General features: G+C 50.1%; 12 protein-coding genes across 13 annotated transcripts; 6 read left to right on the top strand and 6 right to left on the bottom strand.

Moving 5' to 3' along the window:
* Positions 1 to 341: 341 nt before the first annotated feature.
* On the bottom strand, positions 342 to 2521 carry TrAtP1_007586 (uncharacterized protein; the record flags this gene model as incomplete). The annotated part of the gene is made up of 3 exons (XM_014093157.2): positions 1466 to 2521; positions 1210 to 1391; positions 342 to 1140 (listed from the first exon to the last, which is right to left on the bottom strand). The coding sequence occupies exons 1-3, from the start codon at positions 2108 to 2110 to the stop codon at positions 342 to 344; spliced, it is 1626 nt and encodes a 541-aa protein (XP_013948632.1). The 5' UTR covers positions 2111 to 2521.
* A 956-nt stretch (positions 2522 to 3477) lies between these two features.
* Positions 3478 to 4569, bottom strand: TrAtP1_007585 (uncharacterized protein). Its single transcript, XM_066113585.1, has 2 exons — positions 4277 to 4569; positions 3478 to 4213 (listed from the first exon to the last, which is right to left on the bottom strand). Exons 1-2 carry the CDS (start codon positions 4521 to 4523, stop codon positions 3654 to 3656), a joined length of 807 nt encoding a protein of 268 aa, XP_065969671.1. The 5' UTR covers positions 4524 to 4569; the 3' UTR covers positions 3478 to 3653.
* A 696-nt stretch (positions 4570 to 5265) lies between these two features.
* TrAtP1_007584 (uncharacterized protein) lies at positions 5266 to 5683 on the bottom strand (the record flags this gene model as incomplete). Its single annotated transcript, XM_014093156.2, has 2 exons — positions 5266 to 5507; positions 5587 to 5683. The coding sequence occupies 2 exons, from the start codon at positions 5681 to 5683 to the stop codon at positions 5266 to 5268; spliced, it is 339 nt and encodes a 112-aa protein (XP_013948631.2).
* Positions 5684 to 6340: 657 nt separating this feature from the next.
* TrAtP1_007583 (uncharacterized protein) lies at positions 6341 to 7673 on the bottom strand. Its single transcript, XM_014093155.2, has 4 exons — positions 7510 to 7673; positions 7251 to 7427; positions 6867 to 7178; positions 6341 to 6801 (listed from the first exon to the last, which is right to left on the bottom strand). The coding sequence occupies exons 2-4, from the start codon at positions 7425 to 7427 to the stop codon at positions 6772 to 6774; spliced, it is 519 nt and encodes a 172-aa protein (XP_013948630.1). The 5' UTR covers positions 7510 to 7673; the 3' UTR covers positions 6341 to 6771.
* Positions 7674 to 8085: 412 nt separating this feature from the next.
* On the top strand, positions 8086 to 12285 carry TrAtP1_007582 (uncharacterized protein; the record flags this gene model as incomplete). Its single annotated transcript, XM_066113584.1, has 1 exon — positions 8086 to 12285. One exon carries the CDS (start codon positions 8086 to 8088, stop codon positions 12283 to 12285), a length of 4200 nt encoding a protein of 1399 aa, XP_065969670.1.
* Positions 12286 to 12418: 133 nt separating this feature from the next.
* TrAtP1_007581 (uncharacterized protein) lies at positions 12419 to 13318 on the top strand (the record flags this gene model as incomplete). The annotated part of the gene is made up of 1 exon (XM_066113583.1): positions 12419 to 13318. One exon carries the CDS (start codon positions 12419 to 12421, stop codon positions 13316 to 13318), a length of 900 nt encoding a protein of 299 aa, XP_065969669.1.
* Positions 13319 to 14379: 1061 nt separating this feature from the next.
* Positions 14380 to 18540, top strand: TrAtP1_007579 (uncharacterized protein). 2 transcript variants are annotated; one of them, XM_014093153.2, is made up of 5 exons: positions 14380 to 15119; positions 15244 to 15272; positions 15354 to 15471; positions 15533 to 15680; positions 15775 to 18540. In XM_014093153.2, exons 1-5 carry the CDS (start codon positions 15072 to 15074, stop codon positions 18129 to 18131), a joined length of 2700 nt encoding a protein of 899 aa, XP_013948628.1. In that variant the 5' UTR covers positions 14380 to 15071; the 3' UTR covers positions 18132 to 18540. The 2 variants fall into 2 exon arrangements, with proteins under 2 accessions (XP_013948628.1, XP_065969667.1); XM_066113581.1 differs by having other exon boundaries at positions 14380 to 15471; positions 15533 to 18540.
* Positions 14751 to 14990, bottom strand: TrAtP1_007580 (uncharacterized protein; the record flags this gene model as incomplete). The annotated part of the gene is made up of 1 exon (XM_066113582.1): positions 14751 to 14990. The coding sequence occupies one exon, from the start codon at positions 14988 to 14990 to the stop codon at positions 14751 to 14753; it is 240 nt and encodes a 79-aa protein (XP_065969668.1).
* TrAtP1_007578 (uncharacterized protein) lies at positions 18541 to 19734 on the bottom strand. The gene is made up of 3 exons (XM_014093152.2): positions 19260 to 19734; positions 19065 to 19203; positions 18541 to 19006 (listed from the first exon to the last, which is right to left on the bottom strand). Exons 1-3 carry the CDS (start codon positions 19395 to 19397, stop codon positions 18720 to 18722), a joined length of 564 nt encoding a protein of 187 aa, XP_013948627.1. The 5' UTR covers positions 19398 to 19734; the 3' UTR covers positions 18541 to 18719.
* A 155-nt stretch (positions 19735 to 19889) lies between these two features.
* Positions 19890 to 21782, top strand: TrAtP1_007577 (uncharacterized protein). Its single transcript, XM_014093151.2, has 4 exons — positions 19890 to 20674; positions 20739 to 20784; positions 20839 to 21155; positions 21226 to 21782. Exons 1-4 carry the CDS (start codon positions 20087 to 20089, stop codon positions 21556 to 21558), a joined length of 1284 nt encoding a protein of 427 aa, XP_013948626.1. The 5' UTR covers positions 19890 to 20086; the 3' UTR covers positions 21559 to 21782.
* A 194-nt stretch (positions 21783 to 21976) lies between these two features.
* On the top strand, positions 21977 to 22430 carry TrAtP1_007576 (uncharacterized protein; the record flags this gene model as incomplete). The annotated part of the gene is made up of 4 exons (XM_014093150.2): positions 21977 to 22065; positions 22132 to 22239; positions 22310 to 22337; positions 22392 to 22430. The coding sequence occupies 4 exons, from the start codon at positions 21977 to 21979 to the stop codon at positions 22428 to 22430; spliced, it is 264 nt and encodes an 87-aa protein (XP_013948625.2).
* A 1021-nt stretch (positions 22431 to 23451) lies between these two features.
* On the top strand, positions 23452 to 24579 carry TrAtP1_007575 (uncharacterized protein; the record flags this gene model as incomplete). The annotated part of the gene is made up of 1 exon (XM_014093149.1): positions 23452 to 24579. The coding sequence occupies one exon, from the start codon at positions 23452 to 23454 to the stop codon at positions 24577 to 24579; it is 1128 nt and encodes a 375-aa protein (XP_013948624.1).
* Between the last annotated feature and the right edge of the window lie 146 nt (positions 24580 to 24725).

The raw sequence follows: 24725 nt of genomic DNA, 5'->3' as shown, positions 1-24725 counted from the left end.
TAGTTGATGTCTCCCTGCTGCAGCCTGCTGGGAAGCTGCTAAGCTGCTAATATCGGGTGCCTGAGCTTCTAATCAATGGGAGCTAAGCTAAGAGAGCTATTGGAGGTGCGGATGACGTACCAAAAAGACGACTCATTTTATTCATGTTGCTATACTCAAGAGATATAAAAGTGATGATAAATGCAAAGTCGTTATGCACCGCAAATAGCATCAATTAACGGGCATTCTATTTCTGTTTTCCCATTGTTTCCATTACTAGTAGATAGCTAAAATCGACATACAAGGCATCAACTAATAATACAGGGTAACAAGTAATCCAACACATCGCCAACGCCGCGCTTTCAACTCAAGCCCGCAATCCACTTAAACACAACATCCACCTCCTCACCACCAACCCTCACCGCCGCCCTCAAATCGCAGCCCCTTTCCAGCGTTCCCTCCTGCACCAGCTCCCCATCCACAAACGCCGCCCACTCGCCCGCCGGTAAATTCGTCGCCACCGGCGTTGCAGTGACACTCCGCCCATCCCACGTCTTCATCGTCAGCACCAGGGCGCTCTCCTCGCTGTCCCAGACGCCTCGCAGACAGTCAATGCCCTGGCCGAGCTCGATGCCGTCGATCCACGTGTGCGTCGCCACATGGCCTCGTTTGCGGGGATTGTCCCAAATCCGCTTCTGCCCGTCGGCCACGTTGAGACGCGCATATCCAATCGCCGCGTTGCCGGAGAAGGGATCCATGTGTGTCCACTCGCCGGCCTTGTTTGTTCGGTCGTCGTTTCTGGGATAGAAGAGACCGCCGTTTTCCCATGTAGGCTGTAGATGCTTATCGGCGTACTTGAGCAGCCCGTCCAGCTCCTCCTTCTTGCCTAATTCTGATAGCCACTGGACAACGTAGCCAAAGGTCGGCTGAGAAAAGGGAAACGACGGCGGTAGGGCGGCGGCATTGCCTCGAGCCCGGGCAAGGACCGCAGCGTCATTTTTGTCTGCGTCTTCTGTATCGACGAGTTTCCGGTACTCGAGAGCGATTTTCTCTTCGTGAAGCTGCACCTCTCCGTCAATCTTGGTGATGAAGCCGTATGACTGCGAGTCATACAACGACTTGACCTTGTCCGAGTTCCAAGTATTCATATAGGCGTTTGCCCTAGGGAAATGTGTATCAGTAGCCGAGCCAAGTAACGTACACGCAAGGGGTAAAAGGAATTGCACTCACCATGCAGTCCAACCAATATTGCTCGGTGCCAGCGTCCTGTCTTGCCGAAGAAAATACCAGTCGACATATAAACCGCTTGGGTCAACCATGCCCTTTTCATCCCAAGCCGCCCTGTACTTTTCCAAAACTCTTCCAGAGACATCCGTGCCATCCCTAGCGTCATTGTATCTCATCGCGATGATCTGTGTTTTATACAGACTCTCAGCTATTGGCCACTCTCACAACTGATACAGGGTATCCATCGAGGCAAACTTACAGGAAACTGATTGCAAACAACAAACACCAAATTCGGCTCGCAGCAGACCCCAATCCAGCCATTCTTCTCCATCTCACAAAGGATGGCATTTTGCAAGCTCCGGTTATCATAGCGAAACGTCTCCGGTCCAAGTCCAAAAAACAGAGGATCCCAGACAAACGACAGGGACCCCCGCTTCTCAAACTCATCGTCGTCAAAGAGCATGCCGTATAGACTGGTCATCATCAAGAGATGCCCGCTATACATGACGTTTTCCTTCACCAGAGGATCGGCCCAAGGCGTTCGCAACTGCGTCCGACCAGGATCTGTCCGGTTTCCCGAGAGGCTGGTTGAGAACCAGTACGACCAGACTTCGCGCCGCATCATCTTGTGTATTAGACGGCGCATGAGGGGCTTGTGTGTACTTCGTAGTGCAGGTGTGCGGTGGTAATGAGCGACTCCGACACCATAAGTCATGATGGCGAGCTGGTAGCGGTAAGCATCTAGAAACTCCTGCATCGGCTCCTGAGTTCCCATATGACGCCACTCGCCGTCCATCTGGCTAGCTAGGTTATGATAATGTCGCAAGTGCCCTGCCTGTTCTGCATCGAGCTTCTCATACTTGGATAGATCGAGGGACAGCCTCGGCCCTGGTTGTATGTTCATGGTGACTGCAACAAGGGCTGACGAAGAAGATGAGGCGTGCCGTTCAAGCAGGACAATTATTAGCTACTGCCTTTTTGACAGTCTTGATTCCCACATTCCATACAGGCTTCGTCTTTTCCCGTGTAACTGAACATCAAAAGCTCAACGACACCGAGCGCAACACTAACAATGGTCAGACTCACTGCTCCCACCATCTTCATATATCTCTCCCATGAAAGCCCCCCTATTTTCCTTTTTTCGCCTCTACTAATTCTCAGCCGCAATGCTCACCACAGCTACAAAGCCACGCCTAAGAAATTACGCATCGCCGAAACTTCAGATTCTCCGCGCCGCCGAGCGCCACCAAGCCATCGCCCAATCATCAACACGCCTTTGTCGTCCAAGACATACAGCTACGTAAATGTGGGTGTGTATAGTTCAACTAATGTTGTCCTTAGCAATGCTTCCGCCCGGTCTTTTATTTTCTCCAGTTCTTCCGGCAACCCATCACCGTTAGAACATTCGATTTGCGCCTAGAAATCTCACCTGCATACCACTGCAGTTAATCAAGATCAGTCATCATCTCTGTCTAGTCGTATCCTTTAGGTTTCCGTATTGGGTAGATCTCCCCGGCTCGCAGCCGGATCGCGGAATCGGCAGACCCGGACAATTCGCTTCGAGAGAAGCGAAGTGCAGCAGAACCCAGAATGGCAGCATCCGCATGAAAAATACACACACGTCCGAACAACATCGAGTAACAACGGAAAAGTAATAAATATGCTGCTACCTGCTAATAGGTAGTTTGCCACGCGTTCATTACATGGTATTAGTAGTGTTTGAGTTTCCCCCCCTGTGTTTTTGACACCGGGCTCTTAAAATGGCAACTGATCCAAATCTAAATGCTGATATCGCTAAAGTCAGTCTTATGTACTTGACTGACACAACTATCCCTCTTCCAGCTAGTGGCGTATAAACAAAAACTCACATTCATTTGTTGAAGCATACGCCAAATTAGTGGCGGATTTGGGCCAAGTTCCGAGTCTTGTCCGTTGAACAATTCCATCTGATTCAAAGCTTAGCTTCTTTGATGCTAGAGCTGTGTCTTCGGATGATGCCAGAACAACTTATAGCCAGGAAGAGAGTATTAGGTTGAGCATTGCTATAATCCAGATAGACTGATAATTTAGAGGATATGCTTAAAAAAGCCCTCATGGCCTATGACTCATCCAATCATTGGATTTCAATCATTGGATTCCAATGATTTGATGGCATATGCCTGAATCATAAGCAGAAATCGGATACTATGAGAAAATATCGGCTTATGCAGCACGAACACCAGCATTCACATACCTAAGCACTAATACACCTATGATAGGTTCAAATTGTGACAAAAAGTTCCATTAGAAGGGCGTACTAGTTTACTACCTGAAAAATGACAAGTTGTCTTAAAATAAACATCCCACCAGAACATCTCTTCTAATACATTCCCATCCCTTGATCCATATGCTTATGTGCGGGTGGATACAATGGCAGAACAAGAATCATCAACTATTGATATACTTGTTTACTGGCAGTCGGCAGTTGGGCTGTGTGCTAGCAAAGCAGTGAGGCGAGCTCTTGGGCTCGATCTATTGTGATTATCGTCGCTCTTTGCAGCACTTGTGGGTGTCAAAGTCGAATCGCGGCGCCTTTTAGCTCCCTTATCGCCCGTGTGTGTTGCCGCATTCTCCATAGCAAACTCTTCTACCGGTTCACTTTCTTGAGTCGATAGAACAGAAGATATATGCTGCTTGGCGTCTGGACGAGTTGACGTACGCACCCTGGAGTCAAACGATTCTGTTCGCAACATCGCTTTGCGTGCTGTATATGGATGCTGTGCAGTCTTGCCCACTTCAAATTGATCTCTCAGGGAAGCTGATACTGAGGATGTGGTTGAGGGAGATGGGCCTGCCGTTTGAGGGATATAATCTTCTCGGGGTACTCTTAATTCCGGAACAGAGGTGGTATGAAGATTGTTTGCTAGCATGTGAGCAGGCATTGGTTGATTAAGCAGCGAATGGGCCAGAGTGTTTTGGAAATCGATCGATAGCGAATTTTCTTGCGGAATCCGAGGCAGAAATAGCCCTGTGCGCTCAAAGTCAAGGTCATTATCAAATGCAAACTTGACTCTCTCCTCTCCGTCCGTACCTTGCATGTCTTGGCTATAAGATGTATTGAAATCCAGCGCTTCACTGGGAATTCTCAAGTAACCAAGACTGTCGCTTTCTTCTTCGTCTCCAAGCTCCTGCAAGCCGAATCTTTGACCCGAGTAAGAGGTTTTACCCACCATGTGGCCTTGGGCATTAACGTTGGATGACTTTCTTCCAATTTGGCGTATATCCGGGAAATTTTCTTGTTCTCTAAGTCGATACATGTCAGGCATTCCGAGGCCCATGCCGTTCAGCCAATCGAAATATGCATCCGAATCATTGACAGTCTCCATTGTGCCGGTACTAGTGCTTCCAGAGGTAGAGCGACTGCTGCCGCTCTGCATACTAGTTTTCCGCTGCCCAAGCCGAAGGGACCGGTTGGTGATAATCTTGTGGACATTTTCTGTCGAAGATTTGGTCAGGCCTGCATTGGTTCGACTATGCTTTCTTCTCGGCGAGTGAGCGTGCGATTCGGTATCATCGGAAGGGTAGCTGGGGACAGTCATCGACGTAGCAACTGGAATCCGTCTCCACATTGAAGGATTGGGCCACGCGATACCAGATGCTTCAAGTATCTCTGGAAATTGATATCGTTAGCATCGCTGTATGCAGCTTTGGTAAGAGAAAGATGAGATCAAACTACCGAGAGGCGCATGTTGGAAAGAGAAAGCGACAACATTCTTCACCCGTTCAATGGGCATAGAAAGAGAGTCCCGTGGAAAGCCTTCGCTGATTACAATCTTGATTCGACCAAAGTCATCGGCCGGGTTCCAATGGTTTTGCCGCAGAAGCTCCTGTCGAAAGCTGGGGAACCGAAGAGGCTCCAAGTCTCCGTTCTTTGACATTCCTAGAGTGGTAGTAAATTAGCAGCTTTTCCGCACACACACACATCTATGGGAGCCTTAGTCCATACCAAAACTGTGAATAATAACGTGTGGCCAATCACTTTCCCTATCAAGAGACGCAGAACTAAAAAGGAGGTACATGTCAGCAAGCTAGGGCTGCCGACAGCGCGAAATCATCTGCATACGCAACCAGTTGCCCGTCGACAAACACCCGAGCCTCAAAATTGGCACATTCACCATATTTGCTGTAGCATCTGGTGAACTGGCTGACAGACGGAGCAGACCAGGAATGGATCGAGATTTGGAAAGGAGTTCCGGCAGCTAAACTCGGAATAAACCCGCAGACTGTGGGCAGGCCAAATGGGCCATGCGGATTGGAGAATTCTAGCACCATTAGCACCAGGCAAGTGATATAGAAAACAACGTCCAAGGAAAAAAAGATAGTAGGGGTAAAATCACATACCTGGGTCGTGGATTGCATGACAGGCCACTTTGAACTCTTTGACTGGCACTTTGCAGTCTCTGGGGAAGAGCAGAATATCCCAATCGTCGAACCGCATTGCAACTGCGAGATTGAGAGTGCACTGCCGGTAGGTCCAGAAAAATATAGGCAAAGAGTCACACTGATGCGGAGGAGATGCCTCGAGCAAAGGCCTTGGAGAGTCCAACTGTGCCGTTTACTATTCCAAGGATGGCTAAGAAGGGAGAATCAGGCTTGTCAATATGATCAAGCTCAAGATACCTACCGAGGCGACTATCAAGTGGCAGGGCAACGCTATCGGCCCATCATTAAGCCCGCTGGTTTTAATTCGACGAGTAGCGAGCAGCTGCAGAATTGGCAACAGCTCGTCCGAAGTGCCGGGCTAATTGACCGGAACCTCGCTTATGCTTCAAAGAGGAGCTCTTCGCTGCTTCCTGCAACGTCCTAGTCGCCAGGAAAGCAGGCAAAAGTGTTTAGAAGAATACGTGAATGATAGAGATTACAGAGCTAGAAATATTGAGCAACTTAGCTTACTGCGGCGGCCGTAGGGAGGTTCTACGGTGAAGTCGCCCCCTCAATATAGAAAGTTGGGAGCCCCCTGAGAAGACTTGCACTTATATCAGAATGCGGTGGCGAGATTTTCCAGATAACGCGATTGTCGATGCAATGTACCAGCAGTATTTCGCAGCAGAAATGCTTTATTTTTTCGAAGATGTAATAATTATCTCATAATGGGTCCTACGGGATTGTCATAAGAGCAATCGATGAGGATATCAGCCTAAAAGTGCCCAAGGTACATCACAGCAAGTACTACAACGGGCATTTGGAAACCAGTATGGATCAGCATCATCTACTCAACTTGAAAACAAGAACAAGGATTGATAAGCAGGGTCTGATTTCCACTTGTTTTGGCTACCAAGACTCAATACTCCCAAGTCGAGTACGGGCACTACTCGAACATTCGGAAATAAATGCTGTGTCGTATAAGCCAGTTAGTAGGACGCGGCCTGAGGACATTAAACTTTGAAGCAAAGGTTCGAATGTCGAATTTCTTCTTTCGTATTCTGGGATCCAAATCTCCATGTGCCAATGTTTTTCTCTCAGAAGGATGCGTCAGATAGGAGAAACATTTTTCATTCTTTATTATATACAACTTGACGATTTATCTTACGGCTCCGCATCGCCAGTCATTCGTGCCTATAGTCATCATGATCAGTATCGTCTACCTTGCATTTGCCGAGGAAATATCAAATTGAGCTTACTCTTACGGCTCCCGGGCCGCCCAACTCTCGCTCCAAGCCATTCTCAAACTCCCTGGGGTAAGCAACCCGGTCAGGGTAGTTGAGATACACAACTCCTGAAACTGAAAGGAAAACGGCGATGAATGTTCCAACCATGATCAGACCGGGGCCTGAAGTCGTCCACGTATACTCCCATGGAGAGAAGATGGCCAGCGTATCGTTATCCTCGTGAACCGGCTCACCAAAGTTTCGTCGCTCCTGAGGGTCCCACCAGGTGGCATAGGGGTCGCGGAACTGTCGCTTGATCTTGGGCGGGTTGATGTAGCCTCCGTTCTACAGCCAGCAGTTAGAATCCCATAACTCTTTGCACAAACATCGCTCAGACAGCGCTCAAGCATTACGAACCATGCCAGGGTCCTCGGCCTCGCTCGGTCGCACGGGATCGGGGTACTTTTCGTCAATCACTTTCTTGTCGGAGAACTGAGACGGCAAAAAGCCTCGTCGCTGGATCGTAGGAAGTCTTCGGCTGGCAGCTAGGGTGTTGCGCAGAGCCGAAGCTCGCACAAGTCGTTGCGGGAGCATCTGCAGAGATGAAACATCAGTCCATTTGTTCGCCCGAATGCTTATGCGGTCGCAAAATCAGTAAAATCGGCTTCGCTCTCACCTTGGGCGAATTGACTGCGGTATTCAGCGCCCAATTGCTGCGTAACGGGATGGCTCTCCGTGTAATGACCTCAACAGACTACCAGATTGGTAGATTTGAGGTTGCTGCTGATTGACTGCAAGCGCTTGTGCCTCAGGCATCCGTGGTGACTGCTGCTCAAACCCGTTAACAGACGGGATTTGTTTCGGACCGCCTGAGAGAACCCAGATACTTGTGGATACAACAGCTAGCAGCCCCACCAGCGCTGAAAAGCCCAGCTGGCGCCGCAGAGCTTCAGCTGCCGCATGAGTGCTCCAGGTACCCTCCAGGTACACCAACCCCTCCAGTGCCCTTGATCCCATTCCGCACCACCCAACATGGCGCCGTCGAGATTCTTCCCGTTCAAAAGTTTTGCAGAGGAAACGGGAATTGCTCGCAAAAATCGCTGCAGCGCTCCGCCCAGGCCTCTGATCATGTGCAAATTCTGTCCGAATGTTCGGTGAATCGCCACGAATCCGTAGACACCCATTTCTCCCCACCAAATGATAGCCTCACAGAGATTAAGCCTGCGACGTCCCTTAGCTCCACGTTGCTATTATGCCCGAGACCGCGTCGCCCGACCATGTGCTTCCGGACGCGGACTCTCTGGCATCACCAACAGCAAACAGAACCCTCGCCGTTGACGCAAGTGACGCGCCGCCCGTCGAGATAGACGGCCGAGATGCCGCTGCGGAATCCCATGCGAATGGACATGTCCACGACGACGCGACGCCTGCTCAGGCAAATGGCCACGTGCTGCAGACAGCCGAAGCCATGGACGACCATCGAGACAACGACGGCGAGCGGCCGGCCAAGAGGCAGAGAACGCGGAATTCGACTCCTCCACCGCCTGCCATCCGAAAGCTGAAGCCCATATCGCCACCGTGGAAGAAGATCGAGGCTGACGGGCCAACATCATACCATGAGAACGGACGGCGCAAATCTGGCCGCATCAATTCGCAGCCTGTCCCAGCCGAGCTGCCCAGTACGAAGCGCACAACGAGGCATTCTACCAATGGATCGACTGGAAACGTGCTCAAGGAAAGCCCACTGCCTAATGGCAAGTCCAACAAGGCCGCAGGAGGTGGCGCATCCAAACAGAAACCCACGAGCAAGGCCACGCCAGCTCATTCTACTCCCTCCGAAACGAACTCGAGATATGGCTCTAGAAGGGGTGCTGCCCCCGAACCTAGATCATCCTCCAGACTCTCACGTCGAAAAACTCCTTCGCCCACTCCGCCATCCCTCAGACACTCGACACGCACACGAAGAGGAGCCGCAATTGCGCCAGATACCCCGACCAGCGTTACCAAACAAAATACGTTTGAGAGCTCCGGCAAATCACCGCGATTAAAGCTCAAGGTTGGGCCTCGGCTCACAGTGATTCCTTTGGTTCATCCAGACCAAGTACGCAAGCGACCACGAATAGGGACAGATTTCGATGACTTCTGGGATCGAGCTGGGAGTATTCCGGTAGAGGAGGGCGGCCTTTTGATGTCTGAGGATGGACCCCCTTATACGGACGAAATGGCGCAAACCGATGCGCGGATGGTTCTTCGTATTGAGCGCGAGGTCGAACCGGGGGGGCTCCTTTCTGTTCAACGATGCTCACTATTCGTACCTGAAGGAGAAGAGGAACCACCACGACAATGGGCTCGTCAGGATCACATGACAAGGGCTGCAAGCCACTTTCGAAAACTCATGATTATAGAACAACAACGACATCGATCGGTGGCTAAGAAGCTTGCCGAAGCATGTCGCGAAGAATGGCTGCGCCGGCAGCCCAAGTCAGCTGAAGAGATAGAAGCAGAAGCCAGAGCCGTGTGGCTAATGCGCTACCGCGTTGTTCTCAGATCACTCTTTGGCACTTGGGAAAATATTCGAGCAGAAGTGAATCGGCGGCGATTGGCACAATGGGAAGCAGATGAGCAGAAAAGGGTCAAGGCTGCTCTCAACCAAGCCGTTAGTTTATCGGAGCAGAAGCTGCAGGCTCGGCGCGCTGGAGGTGTAGATTCTGAATCTCTCTACGACGAGGATGATGGCTTTGATGATCTAAGTGACAGCGCTAACGGAGACGACGGCGAAGATGACGATTCGCGTCTGGCTTCGGCAGAGATGGGTGGTAGTAGTGATGGCGGCGACGAAGGCGACGATAGCGACATGATGTCTTCTTCTGAAGATGAAGAAGATGAAGACCACAAGGACGCGGCAGATGAAGGCCTTACTCAGGAACAGTTGCGTGCGAAATACGCCAATATACCTGAGTTGGAAGCCCCTGAGGAGCCAGAGTCGGTCGCCGAGAATGCAGAGACCCCTGGGAATGCAGAAGGATCAGATGCCGAGACCAGCGATGAATCAGTAGACATGGACGACGACCTAGGCTCAACTGATTTTGACGGTAGTGGCGAATCCGGAGATGAAGGGTCAAGCGATGAATCGGGATCCGAAGATGGAGCCGGTGGGCTGCTTGGGCTTTTCTTTGGGAAGTCGGAGCTTAAAGCAATGTCAAAGGGTGAAGCAAAGGCTGAAAGTCCTGAGCAAGAAGTGGCTCAAGTCGCTGAATCCGAGGTGGACGTGACGCAGCCAGACCCTGAATTTGAAGATGAGGATGAAATGTCGCTTGTCCGTCACCCTGATTCAATAAACGGTGACGATGCAAAAGAAAACGGAGATGGTACCAATGATATTCCATCTACAAAGGATACCAAGCCAGACAACACGGAAACCGCAGAACAGCCTGACAATGAAACCAAAGAGCCGGATGTTCCTCCTTCAGACCATACTGACATGGAGTTGGAAAATGTTGATCAGGACACGATAATGGCTGATGCTCCGGCGCATTCGCCAGCTACCGACGCATCGAAATCGGAAGAGATTAAAAGCACTACAGCTTCAGACAAATCCGCGCATCCTGAAACTGAGATTACGAATGTTCACTCTGATACTTCTTACGACGCATCGCTACCAACGGCGGTAGAAGCCAAGTTGGAAGAAGCAAAGCCATCTGATAACGAAACATCCTTAGAAGAGAAACAGACTGAGCCAGCGGAATCAATACCTGCCGCCACTAACGAAGTCACGACACTTGAGCCTTCCGCTCACAAAGTTGAAGTTCCGCCTCTCCTCCGGGGAACACTACGCGAATATCAAAGACAAGGCCTCGACTGGCTGGCTGGTCTTTATGCAAACAATACCAACGGCATCTTGGCAGATGAGATGGGCCTTGGTAAGACGATTCAGACCATTGCGCTGCTGGCGCACCTTGCCTGCCGTCACGAAGTCTGGGGCCCCCATCTTGTAATCGTTCCCACCAGCGTCATGTTGAATTGGGAAATGGAATTCAAAAAGTGGTGTCCTGGCTTCAAGATACTCGCCTATTATGGCTCTCAAGAAGAACGAAAGAGAAAGCGACAGGGATGGAACAATGACGATGTTTGGAACGTCTGTATTACTTCCTATCAGCTGGTGCTCCAAGATCAACAGGTGTTTAGACGCCGTAGATGGCACTACATGATCCTAGATGAAGCGCACAACATCAAAAATTTCAAGTCGCAGAGGTGGCAGACATTGCTGGGATTCAATACACACTCACGACTCCTCCTGACCGGAACGCCTCTGCAAAATAACCTGACAGAATTGTGGTCGCTACTCTTTTTCCTGATGCCTGCGGAAAACGGTGTTGGAGGATTTGCAGATCTGCAAGAGTTCCATGACTGGTTTCGCAAACCTGAGTCACAAATTTTGGAGAATGGAAGAGATCAAATGGACGATGAAGCAAAGGCCATCATCGGAAAGCTTCATAAAGTTTTACGCCCCTATCTTCTTAGGCGTCTTAAAGCCGACGTAGAGAAGCAAATGCCGGCCAAGTACGAACATGTCGAGTTCTGCCGGCTTTCAAAGCGTCAGCGTGAGCTGTACGATGGGTTTTTAGCACGCAGCGACACGAGGAACACGCTGGCGTCTGGCAATTATCTCTCCATTATCAATTGTCTGATGCAGCTTCGTAAGGTCTGCAATCATCCCGATTTGTTTGTCGACCGTCCTATCATGACCTCGTTCCGCATGCGCAAATCCGTAACCTCAGATTATGAGGCTGCAGTGAGGGCTGTGCAGCATTCTTTTCTCGCAGAAAGCCCAATGAGCTCTGTCAATTTAGCCTTTCTGAATCTAGTACCAACAAAGCACGAGCATCTGTCTACGATGAAGGCTGATAGCATTGCCCAATTAAGCTCACACCGCATACTGATGGATCTCCGAGAAGCACAGAAGAGTCGAGCGCAAAACGCCTACACAACTCTTGATCCAGGCACGGTAGAATCGAATATTGCCTATGTTGAGAGTGCTGCCAGATGGGGACGCTTTGAAGAACTGCAGCACTGTGTCTATCTCAATGCCCTTCGTCGCCAGCAAAGGCCAATCTATGGGAGCAATGTCGTTGCATTACTAAATATCAACGCCCATAACCCTCTTCGCAAGCCTCGGCCTCGAGTACCCCGGAAAATCATGGGCTGGTTCGAGTCCGACTCGGCCTTTGTGCAAGCATTGACTCCATCTCTCGACCAGAGAGCCGATAGCCTCAAGACTACTATTGAAAAGTTCTCTTGCGTCACGCCCGCGGTCGTGACTCGAGACCTCGACCAGTTCATTCTGGGTCGCAAGGGCATCGAGGCGTTTACGGATGAAGACCTCAAGCTATCAGCACCAGTGCGATGGGCGCCCTTTATGCCCAAGCAGCCCCCCCTCGGATCCCTGGCATGAAGCCCGAATGCGTCTTACTATTCAGTTTCCCGACAAGCGCCTCCTTCAGTATGACTGCGGCAAGCTGCAAGCCCTGGACAAATTGCTCCGCAAGCTACAAAGTGGCGGTCATCGCGCGCTCATCTTTACGCAAATGACAAAGGTGCTCGACATTCTGGAGCAGTTTTTGAACATTCATGGACACAAGTATCTACGACTTGACGGTGCCACGAAAGTTGAACAACGTCAAATTTTGACTGATCGCTTCAACCATGATTCGCGCATTCTTTGCTTCATCTTGTCCACTCGATCAGGAGGACTGGGAATTAACCTGACGGGCGCAGATACGGTCATATTTTACGATCAGGACTGGAATCCGGCCATGGATAAACAGTGCCAAGACCGATGTCATCGTATCGGCCAGACACGCGACGTGCACATTTACCGCCTCGTTAGCGAGCATACCATTGAAGCGAATATTCTTCGCAAGGCATCACAAAAGCAGATGCTAGACGACGTTGTTATCCAAGAGGGAGAATTCACTACGGATACTTTTGATCGCCCTTCCGTCAGAGACGTCCTTGGCGAGAAGGTCGATTTCATGAGCGAGGGCGTTGCTGCTGCGGATGCCGCTCTTGATCTGGTTCTTGGCGGATCTGAAAGCAGTAACGATCAACGCCGCGTTGGCCGCGTTTTCGAGCAGGCCGAAGACAAAGAAGACGTCGCTGCCGCTCGTGTTGCAGAAAAGGAGATTCTCGCCGACGACGCTGACTTTACGGAGAAGCCTGGCGGACCTACCTCGGGCACATCAACAGCACGACAAGGAACGCCAGCGGGCAAGTCCATCTTTGACGGCGGCATTGGTATACTAGATGGCCCGGATGAAAACGGTATCGACATAATCGAGGAGTACAATGCTTGGGGCGGGAGATTGGGCAATATTGATGACTATATGCTTTCTATCATGACTGAGGAACTGAAATTTACGAAATTGGAATTGCCAAAGGATAAGAAGAAGGGGAAAAAGAAGGGCAAAGACACAAGGAAACGGTAATGGCGGAAGGGTTTTATCAGTCCTAAGCGAAGAAAATCTTGACGGCAAAAGATGACTACCATTGCATGTATCACATATTGTGTGTATAATACCTGTTTTTAACTGTTGCTGTTGTTGTTGTTGTTGTTGTTGTTGTTGTACAGTATGGCGGGAGACTTGGGCTGCATGAGATTTTGGTCGAAAAGGGTTCCATTTTTCAATGTTATTAGGATGGGAGTTCAGGAGGGTTCCAAAAAACTTTGAAAAGGGCGATAGCAAAGTGCTTATTTATGTTTAGGTAGACTTGGCGATGATGGCCATTGGAAATGTGCATACTGAATAATCTCCTAAGAAGTTATCGTTTTTCTGCTGCTAATAAAGTGTTTGTGATGCCTCTGGAGATCAGTAGTAGTATTACCCTGTATCGTTTTACACAAAGGTCATATCTATTACACCTAGAGAGTCCAAGGTAGCTAGCAAACCGCTCTCCTACTGCTTCTAGAAGGAATATATCACATATGCCCAATCTACGCTGGCCGAGTTTATTTCGTTCCTGATCATGCGACCATGACTTCATTCTTTTTTATACAAACGGTACATATGAGCGTCATCCAATTACTGCTAGCGCCAACCTTTAAACACTAACAGCGGCGAAAAGCTCTAGGTAAACTCTTTTCCAACCCACGTGGAACTTAAAAGGCGTTTCGTCTCCATTATACCATGATATCTTTGTGGAGACTCTGAATTATGGTCAACAAAGTGCAGCATCCAAAGAAATCTGAACAGAATCGCAAACCCCTTTTAACGAAATGCTGCTGCTGCAGATCCTGCGAAAAAAAAGTAAGAATAGCACCACGACCCACGCCACTTTACCAGCTGCAGAAGATGTCACAGCGCATCTGGGCTCCACCCTTTGGCGACACAAATCCTAGACCTGGCTGTCTGTACTAGCGGTGGAAGTACCGGGTACGTGTGCCTGTTCCGCTCGGGGCATCCCGCAGTGGCCAGCGTCGACAACAGTAGAAGCAGCTGTATATAGAGCAAACGCGTGGAGAAACGGCAACTTCTGCAGCTGTGTATTTATATAACGGTTGGTGCCAGTAGACAAGGCACCTGGGACCAACACGCTCACTGTGGAATGTGAATCCGGTAGCAGTACCTGGTGCTAGCAGCATCTACGGGTAGTCTAACTGCTCGCAATCGTAGCCCCTGCGGCACCCATGTCCGCTGTGCAAGCTGGGCGAGCCACCCGCAAGGTACTCCAGCCGCAGGTACCGCTACTTGCGCGCTCCGAACGCTGCTAGCAGCACCCAGTTCCCGCCCGTATCTTCCAGGTCTTCCAGCAGTCAGCCAGCGCCCCAGCCAAGTCACCGTCACGGACCCCATGTCCCATGTCCCATGCTTGAAATTTGCCAGTCCATCTTCGCCTTTGGCAGACAATCTCGCTTGGAGCTCATGCGTCCGATCCCCAGCGGGGAACCGTTTTTTCCTGCTCAACCACCTCGCCGCCCGACGCGCCAATTCTCGACGACCTTGCCTCGTACGCGATCCTGAAGCCATCGTCGAATGCATTGACGCCGCCAGAGGCCGAGCCGGAGCCTGACCCCGAGCCCGACGCCGCATATTCGCAAAGGGGGGACCGCCGAGTTGTGGCCCGTCGTCGTCCCCTGTGGCCGCTGAACGAACAAGACATAGGGCCCGGATCCTGAAGTCGCTGTGCCCATCTATACCCGGGACGAAGAGAGCTCGCGCTGCGGGCGCTGGACGAGGAGGGATGCAGACGGCTAAGGGGAAGGCCGAGGCGCTGGGACGAAAGGCCAAGGTAGGTTGATTTGACTTCTACGCTGCTCTGGAGGAAGAGACGAGACGAGACGAGACCAGACTAGGAGCAGGAGCAGGAGCTGGACAATGGAGACATGTGTGGCTAACTGAACGGTGCTGTGTAGCTTGCCAATTCCTACCAGGAGCTCTTAGAGTAAGTTTGAGCTGACTCTTGGCTTCACTCGCCCCTTTCGCCTTGCCGATTTGCTGACCGGGAGCGCCTTAATCTCTACAGTGAATTCGCGAGCAATGATCTCAAATCAGTCGGCAATTACACCCTCGGCCGCCTCATTGGCAAAGGATCCTTTGGCAAGGTGTATCTGGCCACCCACAAGCTCACTAATGGCTCCAAGGTGAGTGCCTCTTTCATTGGCGGATGTAACATGCCGATCCTGGCTAATCATGCCACTCTAGGTCGTGTTGAAGTCGGCGAATCGAACCGACTCTAATCTGGCCCGCGAAATCCACCACCACCGACAGTTTGTCCACCCACACATTGCGAGGTTGTATGAAGTTATTGTGACGGAGAACTTGGTGTGGATGGTTCTCGAGTACTGTGCAGGTAAAGCTTACGACTGACCACGAGAGCTGGTCTCTGCTCTATTCTATTGCTTTTGCGCCTCCTGAGCAGCGAATTAACACGTTTATTTCCCTAGGCGACGAACTGTACAACTACCTACTCGACCATGGCCCGCTTCCTATGCCAAAGGTGCAAAAGATTTTTGCACAGCTTGTCGGCGCTGTCAGCTATGTGCACATGCAGTCCTGCGTCCATCGCGACCTCAAGCTCGAGAACATTCTCTTTGATACACACGAAAACGTGAAGCTGGTCGATTTTGGCTTTACGAGAGAGTACGAGGGCCGAACAAATCATTTGCAGACTTTTTGTGGAACAATATGCTACTCGGCGCCGGAAATGTTGAAAGGCGAGAAGTATGCCGGTGAAAAGGTGGACGTGTGGAGTTTGGGCATCATTCTCTTCGCCCTGCTCTGCGGAGAGCTTCCTTTTGACGACGATGACGACAACGTAACTCGAACGAAGATTCTCACTGAAGAACCAAACTTCCCCGAACACTGTCCGGCTGAAGCGATTCCTCTTATCAAATCCCTTCTCTCGAAACGTCCTATACTCCGACCAGGACTCCCGGAGATTCTGGCTCATCCTTTTCTAGCAGAGCATGCGCCAGCGCAACAGGCTATTCTTGAAACGAAAGCCCTGCCCCCATTTTCTACCCTGTTGGAGAAAGACTGCCTACATCGTATGCGAAGTGCTGGAGTAGACACCGATGCCATTATTGAGAGCGTCATGGCACAAAAGTGCAATGCCCTGGCTGGATGGTGGACGCTATTGCTTGAGAAGGAAGAACGAAAACTTCGCCGGAGAGAGAGAAAGAGGAAAGAGAGAGAAAAGGATATGGACAAGAGCCTTCATCGAATCTCAGTAGCGTCAAGTCGTTTCGAGCGGATGCTGCAGGATGTGGACGAAGATGGCGGCCTAACCAAGCAGTTTATCAAATTAGGAGAACCAGCAATGCCCAGGACCCGAGGGAGACCAGATCGTAGGAGTGCGCACTACTACGACTTGGCGATCCACGACGTTTCTTACTTTACTGCCGATGGCAGTCGTTCGAATGCTCCGCAAACTCCGGATGAAAATGGCCGCCACCGTTCCATCGATAGCCATTCTATCCGCTCAGTCTCGACGACGCGCAACTATCGACCGATTCCGCCGCCTAAGGAGGGTATTCTACGAAGTGCTAGATCTCGAGGCTCAACTCTGCATCTCGTCACTACCACCGAATCGCTGGGTCTTGATAACCACAGTGCTCCTCCCAGCAGTTCTCAACAACAGGACGATAGTAGTTTACAAAAAGCGAAGAAGAGGCCCAGCCAGGCCATAATTGCTCACTGGAAGAATTGGACTCATTGGTTCATCGAGAATACCACGAGAAGACGGCGTGGGCACGAAAGGCGTACCAGTCGAAGTGTGCCGGATCTTCACAATAAAGAAGGCAGCGCGAAAAGCATCAATGATGTTAGTCCCAGGCCGCAAACGAGCAAAAACCCAAACACCGGCTTAATAGGCGCAAATCCTACTGCTCCTCTTCCCAAGGGAGTCATTCCAAACGGTCTCGTCGCTAAGGCCAACGGATCATCTAGTTATGGGTCTCTTCGAGGAAGCATCAGTGGGCCTGTAGGGACACCATCTCAACAGCCGTTGAGGCCTAAAATTGCCACGTCGCAGGCCTATAAACGCCAGTCATTATCGCCATCACCATTAACGCCTCGGGGCACTGTCCGCCGCTCGTCAGCAGGCTTGAGAGGGAGAAAATCGACTTCATCTTCCGTGTCTTCAGTGCGATCCATGCATCACCACCATCATACCCACTCCAAGGCGTCTTCCACCAGCTCTACAGGCTCTGTATCAACTACCAAAACGCCGCTGGCTCGCGGACACTCGCCTCACCACTCTGTTAAAGTTCTACCTGCGACTCCTACGGGCACGGGTTTCCCCTCCAACATCCGTCTTGTTCGAATGCCGCCCGCTCCCGCTCCTACAATGAACATGTACAACGAAGGCATGCCAAGCCAGCCGCAAGCTCCTGGGTCACCAAACCCATTTGGCACGGGTGTCATGTTTGCAAAGAGAAAGAAGAATCTGTTCAAGGGCCCGGGTCTTAGCTTTGGAGGCTCCTCCCATGGACATCGAAATGGTGGTAGCGGATCTCATTCTCACTCCCGCAGTGGTAGCGCCTCGGGACTGGGCCGACATTCCGGAGAGATTACCATCCAGGAAGAAGATGAAGACCACATGGGCGGTGTCGACGAAGAGGAGGAAGAGGAGGAGATTGAGGAGGTCGATGCGTTTAGCCCCTTGGTTGGTGGCCCGGGCGAAATCATTGAAGAACAGATCCTTGAAGACGAAGAAGCAACCACTCCTACGGCGGAGGTACACAGCCCGGATATACAGAGTCCATCGGCGATTTCTCCTAGAAATACAGTGCTTGCTTAGTGTGGCTTTGCTACACAAAGAGCAACTAATGAACTTGGTTACAGCTCGAAAATCGAAGTGTATCTGCTTGCAAAGATAGCAGATTGGTAATTACAGCATCAACATGGAACACACATATATAGGTACTCAGAAGGTTTATGTGTTTCTTTGATATCATCCCCCTTTCCCCCCTTTTTCCCCATATCCTATCTCTTTAATGAAACCACTTTGGCGAAAGATAGGCTTAATCACTAGTGTATATTGCAAAAGATCCTTTCTTTTTTCTTCTCCTCTTGTCTTACTGTTTCGACTTTATTGTCAGTTTGTAAAAAAAAAAGCTATTTCTTATATGTACTATACCCACCGTGGTCATGGATATCTACGTTGTATTCTTTTACGACTTAGACTGAGCAAAGCTAGAATTCTGAAAGTCAATAGACAAATTTCATTGTTTTATTTTCTTTGTTTGAAATTTTTTTTTTAATCACAGATATATCCACGAATGGCTGTTTAACAACACTTTGCTGTGTGATATGATGTTTGATGCTTCTTTTGCCATGCGAGAATACTAATTCGAAGAAATATTCGGAAATTTCGCTGTTAACCGATTTAATGGCTGTGCGCTTCCTTCTCATGCTGCTTCCTCATCTTTTCGAGAATGCCCGATCGCTCTTCCCGCAGGGTAATCCAGGTCCAAAACCAAGCCATCATTTCGATAAACGCGAATGCAAAGAGCAGCCTGTTGTGCAGGTGGTCGGTGCCCGATCCGGAGCCCTTGTGGGAGGCACCTGGGCGTCTTGTCGATGAAGAGGACGAGGACGAGAATAGCGGCGAGGTAGGGTTGAAAGTGTAGGAGTAGAAGACGAGGAGCATGGAGAGGAAGAAGCGGAGAGGAGCTATTGGTGGTTCAGTATAAAGTCTTGGAGGGGAGAGAAGAGGTCAATGGGCACGTACCCTGGGTGCCCCAGTAGTATAGAGCGCTGAAGTCTTCGGGCATTGATAGTGAGACGAGGTCGCTGATTCCGGAGAAGCCAAGGACGACGGCTACGAGGGCTAGAGCTGGGCTTGGGACATCGAAGCCACGGACGGCGGGCTGTCACCACGGTCAGCAGGAGATTTAAGCGCAAGGCATAGAAGGAGGAGGCGTACCATGTTCATGCTTTCACCGAGAACAAAGACCAATGCCTGGTCCTCAATCGTTTTGGGTTGCATGAGGAAGAAGTAGGCGAGGGTGAGGTGGAGGAGGGAGATGGAGGTGATGATTGTGGTGGAGGATATGAGAGCCATGATGGACGGGTTTTGATGACTTTGTAGAGATTTCGGGAAATGGCCGAGTGTTTGCTTGCTATAAGCGCATGTAGGAAGATGTGAGTTGATCGTGGGCTGTTTCAGAGACTCCGTATACGTGGCACAAGCGGTCTTTGGTGATGAATGGTTTCGCGGAGCATCCGAGCTTTGTGGTAGGTTGTCTTGCGAGGAATTGGCGCTCTTCCTCGTATGATGCAAAGAAGAAGGATGAGAAAAAAGAGAGAAGAAGCAGAAAAGAACCCAGCCTTTGTGAAAACGAAAGGAGGATCAAGTGGTGGATTGGCGTCAACATATGCTCGAGCAGCTCAAGGTGATGCCGGGAGCTTTAATAGTTCCTTATCGATTAGAGCTTTAGGGGTTATTGGAGGCTTTACGGAGGTCTGTGGCGCCGTGATTGTGGCGCATTTCGTGTGTGGAGAGCAGGTACATGTAGTAAGTATTGTTTTGCATTGTTTCGCGACTGCAGCTGGATGCATGGGCCGGCAAGGAGCTCGAGAGTGTTAGTTTGATACAACATGTCACTACTGTAATGATGCTCAATGGACATTGTCGGGCAAACTGTAGTTTTATAAATACCTACTTGTTTCCCCTCTTTACTGCAGTAGTATCTGTATAATAAGACCGAAACGCCAACTTACGGCCAATTCTCAACCGATACATTTATCAGAATGAGCGCGCCAACGCTGGACAAGGCAAAGCACGTCAAGTTCTGGCAGCGATGCCACAAGTCGTTTCTCCCAACTGCCTACACTGCAAGCGACTCAACAAGGCTCACATTTGCCTTCTTCATCATCTCCGCCCTCGACATCTTGTCTGTGCCGCTCACAGCCGAAGATCGGGCAGCAGTGCGAACATGGGTCCTGAGTCTCCAGCACCCTGATGGAGGCTTTTGTGGCAGCCCGGCTCACGCATTGGCAGGCGAAAATGCATCCAAAGGCTCGGCTAATATAGCGGCTACTTTCTTTGCCCTGATCCTGCTGGGCATGGCGGCAGAGACGGAGGAGGAGCAGCGCTCGGCGTTTGCTGGGGTTGATCGCAAGGCGGTTCTGCTTTGGCTGAAGAAGCTGCAGAGAAGTGATGGGAGCTTCGGGCAGGTGCTGTGGGAGGGTGAGCCAACGGGTGGAAGAGATACGCGCCACAGCTATCTGGCGAGCTCTATACGATGGATGCTGCGAGGCTCGGTTGAGAGGGGGGATGAGAATTGGGTGGAGGATATTGATGTGGAGAAGATGACGGAGTATATCAGGGGTCTTCAGGTAATTCTGATACCCTCGAGATGTTGATAAAGTTGGGATTGTGATGCTGACTGTGTGGTGACAGACTTATGATGGTGGCATTGCAGAATCTTCGACTGAGGAGTCTCACGGTAAGTATTTGCTGCATAGTGGAAAAGTTGAATCTGCATACTAATGTTGTATAGCTGGATATGCGTATTGCGCCATTTCAGCTCTATCTATGCTTGATAGAAACTCTGGTACACCGGCAAATGCGAAAGGGGCAATGGACAGCGGCATCGCAGATCGTGCCATGCTGCTCAAGTTCCTCGCGCACAGGCAATTCAAATACTTGTCAAACACAGAGGCCATTGCCAGTGAGGAGGGCTCAACAGAAAACTATCTCGAGGCTAAACTTGGAGATTTGAGTCTTGGTGGAGAGCGCGCGTATACCGGATTCAACGGCAGATGGAACAAGAGAGCTGATACCTGCTATACATGGTGGGCTTGTAGCATGTTTAGGGTGAGTCTGACAGCTCTGAATGCTTGTTGTTGGAGAGAAACACTAACAAAAGGGAATATTTGATTTTTAGCTACTTGATGCTGATTATAACTACGATGCGGTGCCGACTGGCAACTACTTGCTGGACATTACTCAGCACGTCATTGGCGGATTCGGCAAAGCTGTTGGTGAACCGCCGGATATTTATCACTCTTACCTTGGCCTGGCTACGGTGGGTTTGATCGGTGGATATGATTTGAAAGAAGTCGATGCTGGACTGTGCTGCAGTACAGATACAGTCCGGAAGATTGATGTGGCAAGAGAAGGGATGCTGGAGTCTTTGAAGAAGCAGAGTGAGCAGCGCAGTGGATGGGAAGCAGAAGACTTTTGGGGGAAGGCTGCAAACGTGGTTAAAGTGATGTAAATATTTATCATTTTTGTAATTGAGATGCAGCAAATAGACACGCAATGCTATCAACCGGTTGGCAGATTTGGATATGTCGTGTAAGTCGAGCAGGATGCCGTTGATAGGCAGCTGCAGTAGCTTCCTGTGTGGGATGAAGATGTTGACATTAACATGTAAAAATTGGTATCGGTAGTCAATTGATTTTTGGGCGTGAAATAGATTTTTGGACGTGAAATAGATTTTTGGCCCCTAATAATCATGAATTGTAATTTATTCTTGCGTTATGGCAGGACAACCGACGTGAAATCTCACCAAGAGCTTCAGCGCTAAGCAGAATGACGTAACGCAGTGGCACGATTGAAGTCAATGCTGCAAAGTTGAGCTGCCGATATTCTTCCGGCTTCTTCAACATCCGCCTCAACCAGCGACATTCATCATGTCAAACACCAGCGACAAGATGTCTTCAGAGCCGCAGCCTGCCGAAAAGGGTCCCTGGAACGAGGAGACGAAGAATATTTTCGAAGGGTAAATTGCCGCGCGCGCTGGCTGTCTAGGTGTAGCTTTAAACTGACAATCGGCCAACCTTCGCAGCAAATCCAAGAGCCAATTCTACGATCCGTGCCAGGAAGCGGCGCAGCGCAGCTACAAGTGCCTCTACAGGAATAACGGCGACAAGGCCATGTGCGGAGAATACTTTCAGTATGTTTTGGGACTTTGTGGGATTGGGGCGGTTGTACGGCTATGGGATTGGGGCTGACGTGTGGTTTAGGGCATATCGCGATTGTAAATCGGCTTGGGTATGTTGCCTTGGACCTTGATTGGGAGATGCAGATTGCTAATACCCCGTTCAGTTGGAGAAGAGAAGGAAAGAGAGAGGAACCCTCTGGTGAGACGGTATATTTCTCCTCGATGGAGACGATTGGCCTTTTGAACGAATTTACTGTGCGAGGGCCAGTGTATATAAACAAAGATGGTACTTTTATGGGAACAAAGTATTGTAAGATAGAGAAGATCAAAGTGTAAGTGCAGAGCATTCGCTTCTCCCAGACTTTGCGTACTGACATTGTACTGTAGAAAGATTGCTGCGATGGCCGAGCGCTTTGAAGCTACAGATATTCACCCCCCTCTTTTTTCATCTTCACATTAAGCGCTATTTTATTGTATATATGACAATGCTTTATCAGCTTTGGACTTGGAGGTCACAAATGGCAGCCGCCGGAGTATGCAAACTACCGTTTAATATTATGCATCTGTCAAGCAGCTAAATCAGACTTTGTGAGGAAGTTGATGACAGTTGTTATACATGATTCGAGGTCTATAACCAACGTCCAAAGGCCTATCCAAAGAATGCTAGATCCCGGCGAAATAGCTACTATTAAGCCAGCTTGTCAGTAACTCGACATTTTCACCTATTTCACCTGAGCTGAGATTCACGTGCGATCTTAGGCAGAGCAGATCTTTAACGTGATCGCAGCTCGTCCTTGTCCTTAATGTCACTTTACTGCATTCACTTTAATGGCTATCCGAATAAGCCGGTACCTTTGTCTTGCTTTTGCAAGTGCCTATCTAAGAAGAGTCGCTTGCATAGCTTCTAGCAACTTCAGATTGTGGCTTTCAATGGCGTCCTATGTGAGTCTCTATATGCCCGTAGCTTTTCAGCTCTAATCCACTTGCCACACAGTAGCGATGCCCCAAATCCGGCGCTTCCATGCTCATGAGGATCATGGCGCCGCCACAGAGTAGCTAGACTCATAGAGTTCAGTATCTCTAGCCTAGCTAAACTGAGCTGCTGTTTCTTCCCACGTGTATATAATAACCTTGAGCGGTCGTGCTCAACGTTCGCCACCTAATTCATCATCTTCAATTGCTCCTACAGTACGGATGATTATATCTCTCAGCTAGACACAAAACATGGCGCAAACTGGGCAACAGGTGCCCAATGGACAAACGGCACAAGATGGACGGTCGGCGCCAATCGAACGACATGACACGAAAATTACCCAAGACGATGCGGAACGTCCAGTATTTATTGTTGTTCCCGGGATAATGGGAACGGAGCTACTTGTTCGCGAGAAACACTATGCCTGGAATATTGAAAAAGCTGCCGGTGCAAAATACGGATGGTACAAAGCCGCAGAATTGAGCATCGAGAACCCATTAACCGTGGGAGAACTTTTGGACCAGGGGCTGGACTACATTGAAGTTCCTGGCTATGGCTGGTTCCTCGAACATTTGTCTGGACATGGAGATGTTTACTACTACGCCTACGACTGGCGCCATCGCGTCCAATATCACGTTGCGCCCTGTGCCAAAGGCATTCTAGCGCTGCGCGAAAGCAATCCCGGCCGACGTCTCATTCTTATCGGGCACTCAATGGGAGGACTCATATGTAGGAGGGCACTCGCAATGTACGACGGGGTAGAAGGGGCCATCAGCAACTTTGTGCCTCTCGGCGTGCCTGTTGGAGGCTCAACCATGGCCGTGGAGCGGGCTTACAACGGATTTGGCTGGTGGCTCCCCAATCGGCGCAAGCTCACAAAGGTGCTGCAACAGTTCGGCTCCATCATGGATGATTTGTGGCCTACTTATCCGTGGCTGCGTGAACATGGAAAGACTAGTCTTGTAGAAAGACCCCCGCCTGACATACCAACACGACCCCCTCCAGCATATGAACTGTCTTTTGCGTGGAAACAATATGTTTCTCGCCATCACCATGGCGTGCATGTCAAGGGCCAAAATGTCGAGACTGCCGCCGTAAATCTTCACGAGCTCGCTACAGAGGCAGATTTTCGGGCCAAAACGGTGGGATTTCACTGTGATAAGATCCAGACGCCACACACCATGGAGGAGAGGTCCAAGTCTACGCAGAAGGTGCTTGGAAGGTACAAGCTTTTGGAAGATGGACATAAAGACGGCGATGGTACTGTGGTCGCTCATGCGAGCATTGGCATAGCTACCAAGCACAAGGTGAAGCATCAGCACTTTGTGGCAGATGAGATCATGGCCAAGGAGATTGAGGCCCTGGCTCAAGCACTCTAGGAGGGCAGCCAGCGGAAGAAGAGATGTCATCCGAGCTGGATAGGCCACATGAATGCGGTGTAATTGGTATGGTATGAACTGGCAGCGCGGGTAATGGTGTTTAACAATCATGTTCGCCTGAACAACTAATCATCACAGGCGATATG

Source organism: Trichoderma atroviride, chromosome 4, assembly GCF_020647795.1.
Source record: "Trichoderma atroviride chromosome 4, complete sequence".
In the NCBI taxonomy this organism is placed as follows: Eukaryota; Fungi; Ascomycota; class Sordariomycetes; order Hypocreales; family Hypocreaceae; genus Trichoderma; species Trichoderma atroviride.
This window is presented reverse-complemented; position numbering and strand designations above follow the sequence as displayed.